The sequence below is a fragment of the Dermacentor variabilis genome, chromosome 2 (genome assembly GCF_050947875.1).
Source record: "Dermacentor variabilis isolate Ectoservices chromosome 2, ASM5094787v1, whole genome shotgun sequence".
Classification (NCBI taxonomy): Eukaryota; Metazoa; Arthropoda; class Arachnida; order Ixodida; family Ixodidae; genus Dermacentor; species Dermacentor variabilis.
The window spans coordinates 53,365,913-53,384,109 of record NC_134569.1 but is presented as its reverse complement, the minus strand read 5'-3'; the positions used below and the strand labels follow the sequence as shown (position 1 = coordinate 53,384,109).

General features: G+C 45.6%; 1 protein-coding gene across 10 annotated transcripts in view; it reads right to left on the bottom strand.

Annotated features, from left to right (window-relative positions):
* Rbcn-3A (rabconnectin-3 alpha) overlaps positions 1 to 18,197 on the bottom strand; it is a 184,406-nt gene that overhangs the window by 74,903 nt on the left and 91,306 nt on the right. For all 10 annotated transcript variants that reach the window (XM_075680510.1, XM_075680519.1, XM_075680514.1 and 7 more), the window contains 8 exons: positions 16,910 to 17,062; positions 14,352 to 14,496; positions 13,620 to 13,679; positions 11,581 to 11,855; positions 9,898 to 9,995; positions 9,607 to 9,772; positions 7,163 to 7,529; positions 6,182 to 6,605 (listed from right to left, as the gene is read on the bottom strand). In XM_075680510.1, the coding sequence (XP_075536625.1) occupies positions 6,182 to 6,605; positions 7,163 to 7,529; positions 9,607 to 9,772; positions 9,898 to 9,995; positions 11,581 to 11,855; positions 13,620 to 13,679; positions 14,352 to 14,496; positions 16,910 to 17,062 (1,688 nt within the window). The remainder of the gene's footprint in view (positions 1 to 6,181; positions 6,606 to 7,162; positions 7,530 to 9,606; positions 9,773 to 9,897; positions 9,996 to 11,580; positions 11,856 to 13,619; positions 13,680 to 14,351; positions 14,497 to 16,909; positions 17,063 to 18,197) is intronic.

Here is an 18,197-nt window from a genome sequence, read left to right as displayed (position 1 = left end):
TGACGAAATTATGCAGTAGCCAAAGACCACATGAATAATCATGACTCGGAGTTTGTGGGGATGCGCGACTCTCACGCGTCCCCTGATATGTTATTTTTACGCACGGCTCGCGTGGCCTGGCGCCCGCGGCGGTCGGAGTGGTTGAGGCGCAGTACAAGAGATGGCGCGAGTGTTGCGCTGCTAACGCCACCGACAGGCGGGGTTACTTGGGCGCCGAAAGACAAGACTGATCACTGAAGACTTTGAACACTGCTTGCTGTCCCCCGAACCCCAAGAGGGGTACGGGACAGCAAGCAGTGCGGATGTGCCGTGCCATGCGTGCGCCGATCCATGCTTCTGCGAGACCATCTCGCGTGGCTGCCTTCGAGCGCGCCACCGTTCGCGTGACCGTACGCACGAACGACCAGGCGTTGGGATCCAGCATGGGGCGAACATATTCGCTCGTTATCCAGTCGCGGTGAGTCGGACTTCCTAGATTTGTCGCGCGCCCATCGGCATGTTTTGTGGATAGCAACTCGGCTAGCTGGCATTGATCTATGAAAGGTGCAATAAATGCCCTTGTGATTGATTGCACTACTGTGTTGTTGTTCCTTTGTCCCAAGAGTATGAGTGTGGGAGAACCCCACATCTGGCGCCCAACGTGGGCCTCTTGGCGCATCGGACGATAGATTTAACAGTTTTGCTTCGTTCGAGACCTTTGTTTGAACCGAAGCGTAGGGCTAGCGTGGATTTTGATCTCTAGCGTTGGCGGCATGCTTTCTTGAGTGAGGCGACGGTGGCTGTAGTGTGTTTGAACATGTCAACATGCTAAGCCTTTTCGCAAGTGTTTTTTTTTTTTAATGACATTCGTCGGTACGAGAGCCACGTGGTCTCCATCCTGGGAGAGCGAGGGTTAGTGCCCGCGGAGAATTGGCAAGCCTGAAACGAGTGAGTACGGAAGCCTCGTGGGTGGTCCGAATTTCTTATGTAAATAGCTTCTTCTATCTTTTTGACTCTGATGAAGTCGCGGCTCTGGGAGCCGGGTGGCTGCGGGCCACGGGTGCCGCTACAGGCTGACTGGTATTGCGGCCTGGTACCGGGCGCTCCGACACCGTCTGGGACGGTGGGCACCGTCAACTCGGATGCTGTGTGCACCGAGCGGAGTAGGACCATCTTACAGAGCTGACGTCTCCTCGCGACTGCCTGTTCTGCACTCATTTTGGGTGTTGTTTTTGGATGCCGGTTGTTGTCAGGGTAGCGACGCTTTAGGCCTAAGGCTTTACAAAGCTGCCTGTCGCACGTGGAGGGACACAACCTGGTGGACCGTGGCGTTGAGGTGTTGCAATTTGCTTCCCTCATTCTATTTAGCCTTGCATGAATTGAAATTACTCGTTTGACTCAAGGAGGCGAGCTTCGTTCACGTGAACTTAGCATCTGAGTAGCTGCCCGATCTTTTGCTAGCCGAGTTGAACATCGTACCACGTGGGCGATGTGCATGCAGAATTCGTCTCCCTTGCACTACTTTAGTGTTTGCTGAGTGTGTTGAGTGTACGCAGCGTGATTGGAGTCACCCCTGGTTTGCCATCACTTGCACATCGTCTGCGCTGCTGCCCCGGACTACGATCGAGCCACCGGGCAATGGTGATCCTGTGGCGAGTTCGGCGCAGCGACTTTGGCGGCCGCCTGTATCCAGCTCGCAACCCTTGGCAGCAAAGAAAAGAGCCGGCGGTCACCGACAGCTACTGTGGCTCTCGCCAGCAGGGCGCGTCGGCGCGAGCGCCGCTTGCTCATTCCGACTACTGCATCGCCGTTTCCGAAGTCCTGGCCTGGAATCGTGCCGTCGAGTCTGGAAAGCTGCTGCTGTGACCGGCGGACGCCAGCAGTGTACCCCAAGGACAGTCGGCTCACATGTTATCGACAGCGTGTGGACATTTCCTCGGCGCGGCCAATGCTGCATGTACTACCTTGTTCGCGAAGCACGCGTTGATGTTAGAGCATGTGACATGTTTCGCCGGAATATGTAGTGGTTTAAGGTTGGCGGGATGTGGGGATGCGCGACTCTCACGCGTCCCCTGATATGTTGTTTTTCCGCACGGCTTGCGTGGCCTGGTGCCCGCGGCGGTCGGAGTGGTTGAGGCGCAGTACGAGAGATGGCGCGAGAGTAGCGCTGCTAACGCCGCCGACAGGCGGGGTTACTTGGGCGCCAAAAGACAATACGCTTCCTCTTGGGGTTCGGGACAGCAAGCAGTGCGGACGTGCCACACCGCGGGTGCGCCGATCCATGCTCCTGCGAGACCGTCTCGCGTGGTCGCCTTCGAGTGCGTTACCGTGCGCATGACCGTACGCGCGAACGACCAGGCGTTGGGATCCAGCATGGGGTGAACATATTCGCACCTTATCCGGTCGCGGTGAGTCGGACTTCCTAGATTTGTCGCGCACCCATCGGCATGTTTTGTAGATAGCAACTCGGCTAGCTGGCATTGATCTATGAAAGGTGCAATAAATGCCCTTGTGACTGTTTGCACTACTGTGTTGTCGTTCCTTTGTCCCAAATGTACGGGTGAGAGAACCCCACAAGTTGAAATACAGTAGAACCTCGTTGGTACGATCCTGTTAGGCATGATTTTCCAGCGCCAATTTTCGCAATCAAGAAAAAAAAATGACCCAATACAGCTACGCTCATTTTTTATTGGTTGATACGTTCCCAGGAAACACAATTTTTCGGTACCGACGTTCAGTACATCACCAAACTGCGATCATATGACCCATTTTCTGGCCGCCAGATCTCATGTAAACAAGAAAAGGCACAAGGCGCACGCCATTGAGAACAGTAGCCACCCGCCATATCAGCTTCCGAGCAATACTCACCCACCCGTCTCACATGAAAACGCCGGTGTGCACTCAGTTTCTTATTCCAGTACCAGCGAATCTCCTCCTGGGTCATCACACCCCGCATTCACAGGCATCGCCGCCAAACCTAACCTATTGTGATAAGTATTCTCACCTATCTATTTTACAGTGCACGAAGCATAGTGGCGTTGATAGCATACTGCGCACTTTTAGTAGGCGATAATCCAAACATGCTGCTGCTCCTTGCTGCAGGTGGTGCAATGTGTGCACCACGTTTTGCTTCAATGGCATCCGGCGTTACCCAACAGCTCAATCTCGTCTCAGTTTCCCGTCGCCTTCTTAAAACACCACGCAATAGGAAAACAACAAAATGCATCTTGGGCCACCAGAGCACCACCAGCTCGACAAGCGCCAGTGTGTCATGCCGCAACAATCCGCACGACGCTTTGCATTACGTAGGCGTCAACAATAGGCAAGTCTGTCAAATTTTTTTAGTTACTTCAGATTATACGTTTCCCTGGTTAGTACGGTTTTTCTCTCATTTTTTTTTTCGTAACGTATGAACGAGGTTCTACTGTATATATATCATAAATGACAAGATATGCACAGTGAACTACCATATTACCATATTAGCACGATTGAACCGTTCTCCTGTTATGCACAGTTATATTACCGCCCAAATATCCAAGAAAATAACTTGGTGCCGATTCTACCACGCACATTAAGTAACGAAACCTGAGCCGATGCTTACCATGTTGAAACAATATTATGGAACATACAAAGGCACACAGAAACACAAACAGCTGAATCTTAGCAGCTTGTCGACAACACCTCATTTTCAGTCTACAGACCATAGAAGCACTATGACAAGCATACAGTAAACTGGAAAATGGAGACCGTAAACCAAGGCATAAAGAAAAACAATGTCTGTTCAATGGCAATGCTAAGAACCTTGCAGTGAGATTTTTCTTTTTTGTAATAATCGGCTTCGTTTTCGATTTAGAATAGAATCAGTTACAATTGTAACATCATACAAATTTGAATGCACTTTTTAGTCAAGAAAGGTATGCATTAGACTCATGCAAATATGGTATATCTTTATGGGTGAAACCTATCAGTAATTATCCCAAGACAGTGCACCTGTTAGGTGTCTTAATTCATGAAAGGTAAAGTCAACTTCACTGTATTATTTTAAATACATGGTTCGAGCAAAAAAAATGCATATAGCACCTTCATACCAGGTGCAAATCTAACACAGTTATAATTAAGACACACCCAAAGTTAAAAATGTCTTCTTTATACCAGACATTCATTATAAGCATGTTGTGATAGCAATTATATAGAAACTCTAGGTGCATTTGTGCCGTTGGTGCTGCCGCAGCAATCATGCTGTCACAATGTCGATGGCGCATGCGTGGCCAGCGCTTGCAAGGTTAGGTATCCCGAGAGTTGCAACATGCATGGCGGAAAAAACAACGAAGCGAGGCGGACGAACTGCCGAATTCCGCTCAACTGGTTCTGCAGCAGAGCCAGTGCCGCATTCTGCCTTTCAATGCTGGCATGAGCACTGTGCACACACAAATTAGTGTTTCTGCTAGGCCACTGTGTGCATACCATTACACGGTAGTGCATACACTGGTCTAAGCAGAACAGACCAAAAAACTTCCAAGCTAAAAATATCTATTCCTTCCATTTGGGACTGACAAACGACAGTGGTTTTCTGTCAATTACATCTCATGCCCCATCGAGGTGCGACATCTGTGACACTGCTGCTGACATTCCTCATTGCACCAATGCTGCAAGACACCAGTATCTGCGAAGGGTGCTGTTCCTGCTGCACAGCAGCAGTTGTCTTGCGTTCTGTGTAGTGACAGCGTATTGCCTCCATATATGTATTGTTAGAACACTATCTGAGGACCTCAAGCACAACATTAAACCTTCCCATCATTTTCAATGCTTTGCCTTCCCTTCATTATATTTAACAATTTGTTATATGCATGCTTACTATATTGAGGTTTGGCTGTAGCAGAGATATGCATCCTGTTCTAATCTGTAATGTGTGGTGTCTCGTAATGTATTGTCAGGCTACTACATACAATGCATAAGAAGAACTTTATTAAAAGAATGGTCCGGCAGTTTTTGTTGTGGTGGGCTCAGGTGGTGGCTCGAAGTCCTTGGACTCGGGCAGCATCTTCGGCTTGCTCCGAACTCCAAACTTTTGAGAGCCGCCTCCCAGCGGCGGCGACGCCGATAGACAAGGTCCCCGGCGGCCTCCGCAGCTGGGGCGTCATCGAGAAAAAGCGAGCTCGAGGCTTCCTGTACTCTGGTAACGGCCGCGGTTATGGATGCATCGCGAACGGAGGTGGTTTCAGTATCATTGTTGCTGGCACATCCCCACAGCATGTGTCGCAGCGTTGCTCTCTGTCCGCATGCTTTACACACATCAGTTGGGTATAAACCAGGGTAGCAGTGATGTAAGACAGCGGGGCTAGGGTAGGTGTGTGTTTAGAGCAAGTGTAAGGTTACAGCCTCATTCCTGTTTAATTTATTGTGCAGTGGCGGGAATGTGCGTCTTTCCAGTTTGTATTGTTCAGTGAGGTCTCTGAACGTCGTCAGGTGATCACCCCATGCCCATTGTGATTTTTGTTGTTGCATTTCTGTCATAGCGTCTTGACGCGACAGATCCGATGCCTTGCTCTCCGGGGTGGAGGTGGCGGCCACATAATCTGCGGTGGCTCGGCGTGTGAGACCTCAAGCCATGGTGTGGGCCACCCCGTTGCCCGCGAGTGGGACATCGGTGTGTGCCGGGTTCCAGATGAGGAAGACCGTAGAATTTTGGGGTGGCAAGGGTGATGTCGAGTTGCCATCGTCACAAATTTGGAGTATGCGGGCTGCTTCTCATGAGACACGGTCGCGCGCGAAGCTGCGGTCCAGGATTACTTGTGAGGAACGGGCCTCGAGTGCTCGGCTACCAAGTCCGAACTTTTAAGCTATAAATCCACAAGCAGAGGTTGTCAAACCCTGCACGACGAGGAATGGGAATACTCCAAGATACGCATTATATTGGCAGTGCATAAGCTTGCTTTCATTTGAAGCCAGCAGGGAGCAGTGGAAGGTAAACAGGGCAAATTACCATAAATGGGTGGCAAATGTTACAAACCAACTTCTGATAAGTAAATACAAGTCAATGACGGAATAGGGAAAATTTTAGCACACGGTGACACTACAACAATCACTTTTTTCCCCAGTTTTGTCATGTCTCATTCTTAACATTAATATCTTATAAATGAAAAAAAAAAAAGATTCATGCAATCTGATTAGCTGACCCTGCAAAGTTGCACAGTGTTCGTACCTCCAGTCAAATTCGTCAGCTTTCTGCTGTACAGGCCCATTGCTGATGGCTCCCGGTGGAGGCCCTCCATTAGAGTCTTTCCTCTTGGCAGGAGAGCCTTCCTCGGTAGTGGCGTTACCGCTGTCATCAAGGATACAGTTGGGCAGTCGCGACAGAACCTCTAGGGCAAGCGGTGGGCAGCCCGCCCGGAAGTGTGCATGGCTTGTCGTGAAGAACAGCCGCCGCTCCAATGGCGTAATGGTGTCGCTGCTGGTTGTACCTCCTGGCGTCAGTGTCTTGGCCATTGTGTTGCCAGGCTTGAAGCCTGACAGCAGCACTGCACGGCCATGCTTGCGACGCATGCTCATGGACTTGGCCAGGTTGCGCCGCACCACCAACGGGTGCGTGCGCAGATAGAGGTAGAAGTTGAATACCCCGGGATCGGCTGCATGATCCAATACAGTGCTCTTCTTTAACCCCATTCCTGTTTAGAGCAAGCTCAGCTTGTCAACTAAGTTCAGCCAAAAATTACTTTGCATAAGTGATCTGGTCTGAACATTAATCACACCTGTGTTTTTCAATGTTTCAAACAAGTAGGGCTCACCTTACTTAACCTGTGTTGACCATAGGTGGAACCAAATTTTTTTGCCATCTACCAAAGTGGCTGCTAATCTTGGTGTAGGGTGTGCTTCCATTTAGCACAACATACTGCCTATGCTATAACAGTATGAATTCCTTGTATATGATAAGCTTCATATACATGTACAAGGAATTCCATATTCAGCCACTATTTCAGCATGGTCATTGCTTGGCATAATATGGGCACATTGGCACTGTGCTAACGTTATAGTAGCTAAACTACACTTTGTGCTGTAACTGCTTCAAGCAGCAAATGATGAGGAATGCATTACAGCCAGGATTTCAACGCCGGAATTGTGCAGTACACAAAAGCCCACAAAAACAACCATAAGTTTGCTGTCCTACACAGAGTCATGAACTCACCAGTGTCATCAGCTCCGGCAGGACCTGAGAGAGAAGCTTTGTCACTAGCATTTGCAGACTGCTCAGCTGTGCTGCTAGATAGTTGATGTGTCTCCTGGTGTATCCTATGGTGCTCTTGCCCCACACGTGTCTGAAGCAGTGTAGTGAGCGATTCCTCATAATGCTGCAGCAGCCACAGTGCCATGGAGCGCAGGAATGGATCTGGGTGGGCCAGCTCCATGGATGCACCTTCTCCACCCTCAGGCTGGCCCAACACCTCGGCATCAAGCAGCCGCCGTAGGTGCTCAGGAACAGAGTCGAGGTCGCCCTCATAGAGGCGAACCACCACCATGGCCAGCTGCAGGTCCTCTAACTTGTTCAGGCAGACCTGTCAATCAGCCGAAGCAGTAACTACGGTCAATTCATTGTTTAGAGCTTCCTGTGCTTTGAGTTGTTGATCACCATACCTGCACCTGTCCACCTCTGTCCCCCTCCTGGTGTTATATCCTTGATCTCTCATTCAGTGGTGCTTTCATTTTCACATAACATTATCCCAATGCCTAGCGGCAGTTACAGGTGTTCTATGATGGCAGTCATATTTCTACTCTGTTAGTGGGCAACTTTCCATGGCAATGAAGGAAAAGTTGCGGAGGCAAAGTGCACACAAGAGTGCTTCTAAAAAAATTTCTGGCATTCTCATCTGTGGCTTAACTTGGGGAAAGGAAAACATAACCATCCCATTTCCAACAGCAAAATAAGACAAAATACACCACTGAGTGTTAAATTTGAGTTATTTTTCTGCTTTTCCCTTCCCATTCGGGCACATGTAAAACTGTCACACGTAGAAGCTATGCTGATTCAGTATCTGTTCTAAGAAACTTACCGCGCTGTCAAACTCTGCAGAAATACTTGGCTTAGTTACACATAATGCAGGCGCTCCCCACCCCTGTAGCTTTCTTTTCAATGCCACGGGAAGTTGTCCGCGAGTACACTCGCACATAGTCAATGCATTCAACATATTATGACCTGAAAAATAATGCTGTTGAAGGGTGTGTTCACCAACAATTACTTTTTGTTATGCCACTTCCAATGGTCTAGCCATCAATGTAGATAGAAAGTAATGTTTCCAAAGCAACTGACATCAGCAGTCTGGTGATTGTCACTAGCTTGTTAGTAGGACATAACGAACTTACTCAGATGTGAAGATTGTATTTCATGAAACAAATTTTGCTCCCTTTGTACCATACTACTAAAGTTAAGTGGATGAAGCAAGGGCTCTTTTCATTATGAAATTGGCTCTGCCTTTCAGATTTCTGCTGAATTTGTTTGAAATCAACAAATTTCCAGCCAGCATATTGTTCAAGCATCAGTAGCACATTGTCCTAAAATTATCCTATAATAGCTTGTGTTAATTTCCCTGTAAAATATTATGATAAAAGGCTTGTGCGAATATAAATATTTTTATTCATAGAGAAGTCGAAGCGAACAATAATTAGTGCTGAATTAAACGAATAGTTAGAACTGTTGTGGGATTTGTAGAAAACCTTGACATAAGAGACAGATGTTATCAAATCTAAAAAAGTTGGTCCTTCACATGCCAAAAAAGAAACAGGTTCTACTCTGGTGTCAGCTTATTTTCAAAGTGCCGTTCTTCAAATATTTTCATGCAAAGAAGCAATTTCAACATTTCTTACAACTCCGGCAACACATAACATTTTTATAAAAGCTCTTGCTGACTTTTCTTTATCCTACTTAAACTTTTGTGGTGGTCGAGGTTGTTGGAGCATTTTGCGTTTGCCTGACGTGCATCCTCACAATGCTGTGGAGTGCGACCTTGATTGCGCAATGACGGAGTTAATGCTCTGTGGTGCAAATTAAGATTCATGTTTTCCATCTACACATGATTAATGTGTTCTCTTCTGCAAGTGCAAAGCCGAAAAAATTGATCAATTCAACAGTAAAGTCGGGGTGTGCATTATATGCGAATTTCGACTTGAGGTGTGGCTTCGTAGCAGTGCAGATTTCGCCTCGTGTTGTGGTTCCATGGCATCCTGGCCCGCACTGCCATGAAACCACCTTTGGAGCAATGTTTGCCATCAGCGTCAGTAAAGAGGTGGTGAACAGAGCAGCTGGCAGAAGATAACGTGGACGATTCATGCATCCGTGATGGGATACCTTTTTTTAAAAAGAATCGGCCATTATAGGCAGTTATTTCCATGGATTATAGGCTTCTCTTCTTTTTTCTTCTTTCCAGAGCGGAGAGCAGCTTATACACTGAGAAATATGTATGTATATTTGTTCATTTCAGCTATTTCAAAAACTTCAAATACTGAAATTCAAGCCATATAGAATATTGAATAGCACAATATTCGATAGAATATTTGCACAGGCCTAAATAATAATAATAAAGCAAATATAATGTAACTTCATAACTTTTTTTTAGTGGTATCAAGAAGTCAAGTTACCTGCACGGCATCCTTCACAGCATTGGCCAGGAGGAAGAAAGCTGCAGCGTACTCAAACTGCTGTTTCCCAAGCAGCACATAGGCATTCTTGAGTGCTGCTTTTCTCCAACGGTCTTGAGAAAAGTCATTTTGGAAGAAGTCGGACATTCGCTTGTCATTCACACTCCTGCAACAACACAATGAGCAGGAGAATACATAAAGTGTGACAGACATCAGGATCTTAGAGCCAGCTGTTTCCACAAGGAAACAAAAACTAAAATGTGATCTCTGCCGAGTACATATGCCACATACCTGAACAGTGCAGCCAAGATTGTTTTCTTTTTCATGGCCATATAATAAAGAGCAGCATCCAAGGGGTTCTGGTTAGCCTGGAAGGAACTTTTGGCCAGCTGAAATGGAAAGTAATACAGTAATGCATAATGCCAGCCTCCTCCAAGTACAGCAGCAGCCCACCCGCTTGCTGACGAAGCTGCTAATTTATTGAATCAATCTATTGACAAGCTTTAACATTTCAAAGCAACGTCTGGGCCTTGAAACAATAAGCGGAGGAGTTCGAAAAGATTTTGATCACAAGAATAATGCTCACAAGAATGCCATGCTCAAAGACCATATAAAACCTATAAGACCTTCTGTACTAATATTTACCATATACTTTCCTGTATTCAAATATTTGCAATAACACCTTCAAAAAAAAAAAGGACCTAAAAGCAAATCCTTTTTCCAAGACTGCAAATCCATTTACCTACCTTCCCTTATCTACACTGGTTTATTGCCTAGCAGCTGTTCAACATGGGGACCTGCTATGGATGTGGATACAGTCGGGCATGGAAGTCACATTCTCTCACTTTCAAGGGCTGGCAGGACTGCACTGGACAGTGCAAGAGACATAGTGTCCTACAGAGTCGCCATCCCTATCTTAGGCTGTCCCTGTCTCCCCATCCCTATTTCAGAGCAGATAACTCTTCACGGGGCTCTCGCCGGCACCTCTGAAATAGTTAGGTTTGCAGCACAAGTTTTATACAGGCATACACAGTGTGCCCAATTATTGTAATAACAGCTCAACTGTCTACTTTCTCAAGACTGACCTATCCAGAATACTTTATCACAGCTGAATGCCTGTCACCATTTGCCCATATGAATTCATAAAATCACCAAAACATGAAGCACTCTTCCAAGTTGCCAGCCTTTACCGGTTTATGTGTGTGCTCTATGGAACGCTAGAAAAAATTTCGCCGACGATTACGATACTCCTTAATGCAAATTTAGAGTGCAGCTCTTTAGGTGTTTTAAATTTGCAATATATATATCGTTCCAAAGAATTTGATTCTGAATGACAGGGTGCTCTCGGCGATGGCGCTGAGCCTCTGCTCGGGCAGCTCATTTAGCAGCAGCAGCAGACGAAGCATTTTCACTGGTTATACAACCACTACGTCGCATTACGTCGCTTAGTGTTCAGAAAGAAAGCGTGAACATGGGAAAGCGTGGCTCGCGCGGAGCTCATCCGTTCGCCATACCCTCCTCCACTTTCCGCCTCATGCAGTCTACTCTCCGATTTCCTCCTTGCACCTCTACGCTCTCGTTGCTTTTTTAATCTCCCGCTACGTGCTGCATTCGCTCTCATCTTTCGCCGTGCTCATTTGCTCGGTTACGCTGAAGAACAACGCTGAGGCACGCCGCCGCTCGCCGCAGGGACGGCCGCCTAAGAATTTTTGGTTTCCCATCAGGCAAACACTGATGCAGCCATAGCCACCAGGAATCGAACCCACAACTTTGTGCTCAGGTGCAGAACACCATAGCCACTGTGCTACTGCTGCAGGCGAAAGAACGCATGTAAGCAAGACTGATAAGCATTTCTCCTGCTAGCGCCTCTGGATCTTTTCTGGCTGCTTTTTTCTAGTAGCCATCTCTTGCAATGTCACTTTTGTGCACTGCAGCAACAAATGAGAAATGGGCCAGCACGGCAAGGCAACTTACCTTCTCAATGATGCGTCTTAGCAGCTGGTTGGAGCGGATCCACCAACCGATGCCAAGCTCCCTAAGCTCGGCCCAACGAAAAGTGGGCTTCTGCAGGGTGGGGATGAGCTGCACGAGCTCCTCTTGGGTCTCCGAGTGGAAAGCCCAGACCAGGTAGTGAGGCCCCAGGCCTTGGCGCTGCAGCTGCGCTCTCTGTGCCAACGGCAGGCACCGCAGCAGGTACGTGTGGTGACGCACCGCCAGGAAGTAGCGAAGCCCACAGTCATCCAGAGAGTCTGCACAAGTTGGGAGCGAGAAGAATAAAGGGAACCAAGGGGGCTCCATTTTTTGTTACATCCACATGAAGCCAACAAGCAAAGAAGCCAGGGAAAGCATAGGGGAAAATTAACTGTTTTTTTTAATTGAAATGTACAGATACTAAGAGAGGAAAGAGACATGAAGATGGACAAAAAAGGCAACTTGCAGCCGGTGCGAGTCGGACCCACATCTTACACATCGTTTGTGTGATGCTCTGCCGTTGAGCTACGGCAGTGGCCATCCTCCCATACACCTTTATGTTTGTGCACTAGGTTCTAGTCCTGAAAGTGTTAGCCAGTGCACTCACCCTTTCTAACATAATTTGAACCGCATGCACCATATAGTATGAGAGCTTAGGAACAGACAACGAGCCAATAAACACTTGTACGCATCATGGCATTGAGGCCACAAGTTGTAAAGTTGCATAATGGTGGGTTAGTTGGTGATAAACGACATATTTCAGTAGCCAACTTGGAGAAGATTCTTGCTGCTCTGCACAAGCGAGGGATATATTTCCTTTGTAAACTTGGTGCAATACTGCATGCTAAGATGAAAGGTTTGGAGCAATGTTCACAAAAAAAAAATTGGCTATATGTTGCATCGAATCAACCAAATTAACTTTGAATCAAAATGCAGAATCTGCCAATGCACAGCAATTCAACAGCAAGGGTTTGTATCGTACAGTGTGGTATCATTTCTGCACCTTTTAAGTCTACTGCCTTAAAATGTTTTCATCATCTTCATCGTCAATGAAGTCAAAACAACTTTTGACATTCGAGCTTTTAGTGCAGTGAGATTGGAATTGCACCAAGGAGACATGTAACACAAAGGCAACATCCAACATGTGGGTTTGCACACTGACTGCTGCATGTCCAATATTTAATGAGCTTAAGTGTTACAATATGCCAGTACAACTTGACAATGCAGGTGGCACCAATTAAGGATGTTGCCTCTACATGTAGAAGCCATGCTCATTTAAACTGCCTTCATGCAGCAACAGCTAGTTTTTTATTATTCTATGCTCTCATGAAAACGAAAAACTTAGAAGAAGAAGTAAATGGTTCTCGTAGCCTTAAATACAGAAAAGTGAAGTTGCAACAACAGCAACCGAGTGGACTACATGCAGCAACAAATATGCAGCAACAGATAGTTTTTTATTATTCTATGCTCTCATGAAAACGAAAAGCTTAGAAGAAGTAAATGGTTCTCATTGCCTTAAATACAGAGAAGTGAAGTTGCAACAACAGCAACCGAGTGGACTACAACACTACCAACATGGTGAACACTTTTCAAGCAGTCACATAAGCCACACCTGATGTGTTCTTAAAGATTAAAATTAATTGAATTCTGGGATTTTACATGGAAAAACCACTATATGATTACGAGGCATGCCGTAGTGGGGGACTCTGGATTAATTTTGACCACTTGGGGTCCTTTAGCACGCACCTAATGCACGGTACATGGGTGCTTTTGCGTCTCGTCCTAATCAAAATGCGGCCGCCGTGGCCGGGATTTGATGCCGTGCCCTCAGGTTTAGCCACACAACACCAAAGCCACTACGCAACCACGGCGGGTGACCTTGAAAATGGAAAAGAAGGAAATGGAGAAATTTTCCTGTTCCTCATCAAACTTACAATTATCAACTAATTATTATGGAGCACCATGGTCACCCCCCCCCCCCCACACACACACACAAAAAAAAAAGGAGGAGGAGGAGGAGGAGGAGGAGGAGGAAAGCTTACCTGGAGTAGCCTGGATAGTCATTTCATAGTTCTGTCTGGTGACAGTGTCCTTGGGTGCAGCTGCAAGGTGGATATAAATGGGTTATTTTTATTACTCATACCTGAAGGAAAAGCCAGCAATCAAGAGCATCTTTCAGTTAGTGCCTATTGTGTAATTAACATGCCACAATACAATGATGTAACTGTCATACAATAATACTAAATAACTTCAATTATGTAAATTGTGCTGGGAGCAAGAGGGTGCTCTTTGGATTTTGTCAGGTTCATCTGAAAATGCAAAGCCCTAAGCATGGCTGTCAAACCTTCCAGTCTAATACCTACAAATGTAAAAGGCACCCATGTTTAATTCGAATTGACCTGATTTATTAGTTTCTACGTATCGAAGTGCTCAGGTTGAATCTAGACAGTGAAAACACTTATCTAACCATTTTGCATTCACAAACAGAGATACTTTCACAAAGAGGGCTTATCACCGCTAGCTTCATAGGATGGGAGTTGCATGCACTCTTTTTTTTTTACATGCCATACAGTAGACCTCACAGGGAACTGAATATCCAGTTAAAGCAACAGAACCCTTGCACAACCCTGAGCTGAACCTCCAAATCCTATTAGCTGTGAACACACAATATGTGCATAAAAAATATATATTTTGACAGACTTGTCAACATAATCTAAAGCAACAGCCCATCGTTTATGAGAGCTTGACAAAGCAGAATTGTGGAAGGAACTTACTGTGCACAATTTCACTGTCAAGACGGTCAGCAAGTGTGCCATGGAAAGAGGCCAGCGTATCAGCGAGTGCCAAAAGATGCATCTGGTCTACACTGGATAGGCCAGGCAGGTGACAGTGTGTCAGCAGCTGAGTCAGCAGGCGAGCCTGTAGAGTTAATGAACCACATCTTGTAGCATGAAAATGACAAATTTCACATTTCTTTCACTCGACTACATTACTCAAGTCAAGAATGAATCAAAGACACACGCTGTCGACTAATTCGCCCTTGCTCTGCTATCTGCTAGCCTCCTGGTTAGCTCAGATGCTAGAGCAACTGCCCTGGTAAGGCACTGGTCCCAGGTTTGAATCCTGGAGCAGGACGAATCCTTTTTCAGCTGCGAAGTTCTCTTTCTGAGAAATGCACATGGGTTTTCTTTGTAGCTCCGTGCTACAGGCGGGTGGATGACAATTTTTCCCTTTCATGAACTTTCCTTCACCTTGCTGGCTTCTACAGAAGTGATTTGCCATGTTTGAACAAGTTGGAGATCTGTTGCAGTAGCACTTTCTGATAGTGTGACAGAGAGTTTTAGAATAGGGACCCAAATGTTTTGGGGCCCCAAAGAAATAGCGTCGAAGCCACTGCACATGCGCGAGACGCAAACTGCGTTTGCATTTTGCGTTGGGAACGCTATTTCACTGATTTAGCGGGAGCCCCAAAAGTTGCCCCAAAAGATTTGCGTAAACAAACAAGGCGGCACCCATCAAAGCGACGGCTCTAACCTAGCACCAAACTGGGTTAGATTCGCGGTAACGCATGAAGTTCGCAAGCTAGGAGAAGTGACTGCGGTTATCACTTTCTCTCAACTAGCGTGTGTTATGAAGATTGATTCATTAGACGCCGCTGATTTCGAATTCGATTGTGGATTTACTCGTAGGCCTAACACGGCTAAGCTTGGCTGGTGAAGGCACGTAAAGTTGGTTTGCTCAAAACTAAGCGCAACTGATCGTTTCCTGCTTACAGAATAACCTCTAAATTGTAATTAAACGTGAATACATGCAAGTCAAAACTACTATTCCTATCATAAAATGGTATATTTTATTTAATTATTTCTAATAGCTTTTCTTTCACGCTGTAGTGGCGCTGTCAGCGTAAGACACTATCCACAAACGCAAAGCCCTGTTCTAAAACTCTTCACTCTTACGTGCCCCAACGCTAACACCCGCAAAGCTCTTTGGGGCCCCAAACTATTGGGACCCCTATTCTAAAACTCTCATTTAAGTACACGCTAACGTGCTTGGTCATGTAACAGCAGAACCACATGTTTGCTGAGGAAAAGAATTAGCAGTCATAGTCAAGGTGACAAATCATAGTAGTAATAACTTGTTAAGCTCTTAGCAAGTACGACATTCATCACAGCAGTTTGTATTGCCAAAATGGGGCGCACAAGATGAACACTGAAGCTCAAAGTTGTACAATTGAACCTTGATATAGGGAAGTTGTACTTAAAACCCGAGACTCTGTAAAATTGCGAATTTATTAAGTAGAGATTTTTGTGTTTCAGCACTAAATGTTACGTCGCAGGCCCCCAAAGCAGACCTGGTGGATAGTATCTTGTCAGTCGTCATTCATTAATGGAATTCTAATGGAACTCGACCAATAATTACGAGATCAAAAGCACTGACGCATGCAGGAGAGGTCCTGTATACAGAAATACTTCAGCACAGATAGCACCTACTACTAGCAGCTGCCCCATCCTACAGTGCCATGAGTACATTTGGGTCATCATCATTATGGCCTGTCAATGCTAGGCTATCATTCTGTTCATTTGTAAATGTGTAGTGAGTTGCCATGCCTACTATAACATTATTTAGTCTTTGCTTGCAATCACGAAACCATCAGACAACACTGTGACAATGTATGTTCCCTTCATTGCTGCCGAGATGCATGCAAATTCCCATTTGGCATCTCCCTGTTCCAATCGGCTGCTGGCACATTTGGAAGAGCACATCTACAAGACCGCCTATATGAGTAGGGCACACCCAGTGCTGTTTTCACACCATGACAACCAATGGTAAAGCAATTCAACTCATCCACTCCTCAACAGTCAGCATTGTCTGCTGCCCACTGGCAACAAGCATGTGTCCAAATAACAAATTCAATGTTGGGCAATATTTTCTTATAGCTTTTGCTGGTTACAAAGGCTCCAGGTATGTGCATACATTGTGGGTGAACAAAATTACTTTGCTAAAGTGAAAAAAAAACTGTGTGCAATGAAACTAAGACCAGGAAATGAAGAAAACTGCTATTGCACACATTTAGTTAAACTGAGGCTTATTATATCAGGGTGTGACTGTACAAAGGAAAGAAAAAGAATCAAGTCAGAAAGGTTAGACAGCTTCTATTGACAGACATAATGGCCTATGTAAATCAAGTTAATTTACACAGTAAATCATAGTGAGAATCATAGTGTGAATCATTGAAGTTGTGTTTACAATGAAAACCAAAAAATTAAACAATTCAGTCAATGTACTTCTCAGTTGTGCATTGTTGCAGTCAAGCAGAGATGAAGTCCCTAACCTGGCGCATTCCAAAGTAGTTGGGGTCTTTATCAGCAGCTGACTTGTGTCGTTCTCGTGTCTTTTTGGCCTTAGGCTGGGCATCCTCCTGGAGGATGTCATCCAGAGTTTCCTCCTTTTTGGGAAGAGTCTCAAACAAGGCACTGTAATCTGCCTGCAAGTAAAAGGAAGTGAACAAAACAGAGGTGCTATTAGTGAAATGTAGTCAATCCCGAGCAATCTGACATCTATTAAGCAGACTTCTCCTTTAATCTGACAATATTCGAAAGTACTGAACGGTGTTCATGCATTCTGTGGAAAACAAAAAAAAAAAGGCTTCTTGTTTCCTATATGAAATGTCAGACACTGAATGATCAAAATTAGAGTGGATCGCCAGTCATCAGGTTACAAGCAAAACTGGTCCCGCCAAGAGTGCGCTCAAACCACCAGCAGTCAAACTTTGCAGAACTGCAGTTTCACATCGCAGTGCAACACTGTTTATACATGTATTGCCATGGTGAGTCGCTGCATGATAAAACTTAGGTATTCTAGGATAAAGCATGTCAGGGTTCATACAGAGCATCTGACTCAAAATTCAAAGACAATTCAAGGATTTCAAAGCTGCCAAAGGCCAAAATCCAAGGAAAGGGAAACAAAACTTATTTGTAGACATACACTGAAAAACTGTGAAATCTCCTTCTTCTTAGCTGCAATTTCTAGCAGCTAAGCACTGCTGAGTTGGACCATAATTCAAGCTATTCAGGTCACTTTTCCAAGTTGGTATTCCCATTGGAAAGATTGCAATCATCTTCTGGCATGACGGATGGTACAGTGTCCTACATCAGCCAACGATACTTGTCGTGCTAAAGCCAAATGGCTGAAACTTACTTCTTGCCAGGCATTTCAAGAGCCTATGGCTCAAGAATGGAGCTATGATGGATGTGGTGTGAACTAGCAAAACAACAAACTAGTAACAAACTAGTAGCGCAGCCTGGTCGATTGATCTGGGCTTTGCCTAGTTCCATGATGGTAACAATGATTCAAACAAGCCTCTCGCTGGTCATTGTGTGACACTCTCAAAAGTAAATATCTAGGATTTTAGTGCAGAGGAATACCCATGATGTTGACCCCACTGCTCAATATGAATTAATTAATAGGCGCAGGAGCGCAATCCCTTAAAATGTTGGAAATGGTGCAAGTTAGATGATGAAGCTGGTGAAGCTAGACAGAGAAACTGGGACACAATTACACCAATTTTATTGGCTCCTTATCTGATCTGCGCTATTTTTTGTGGCATAGAACTGTCCTTT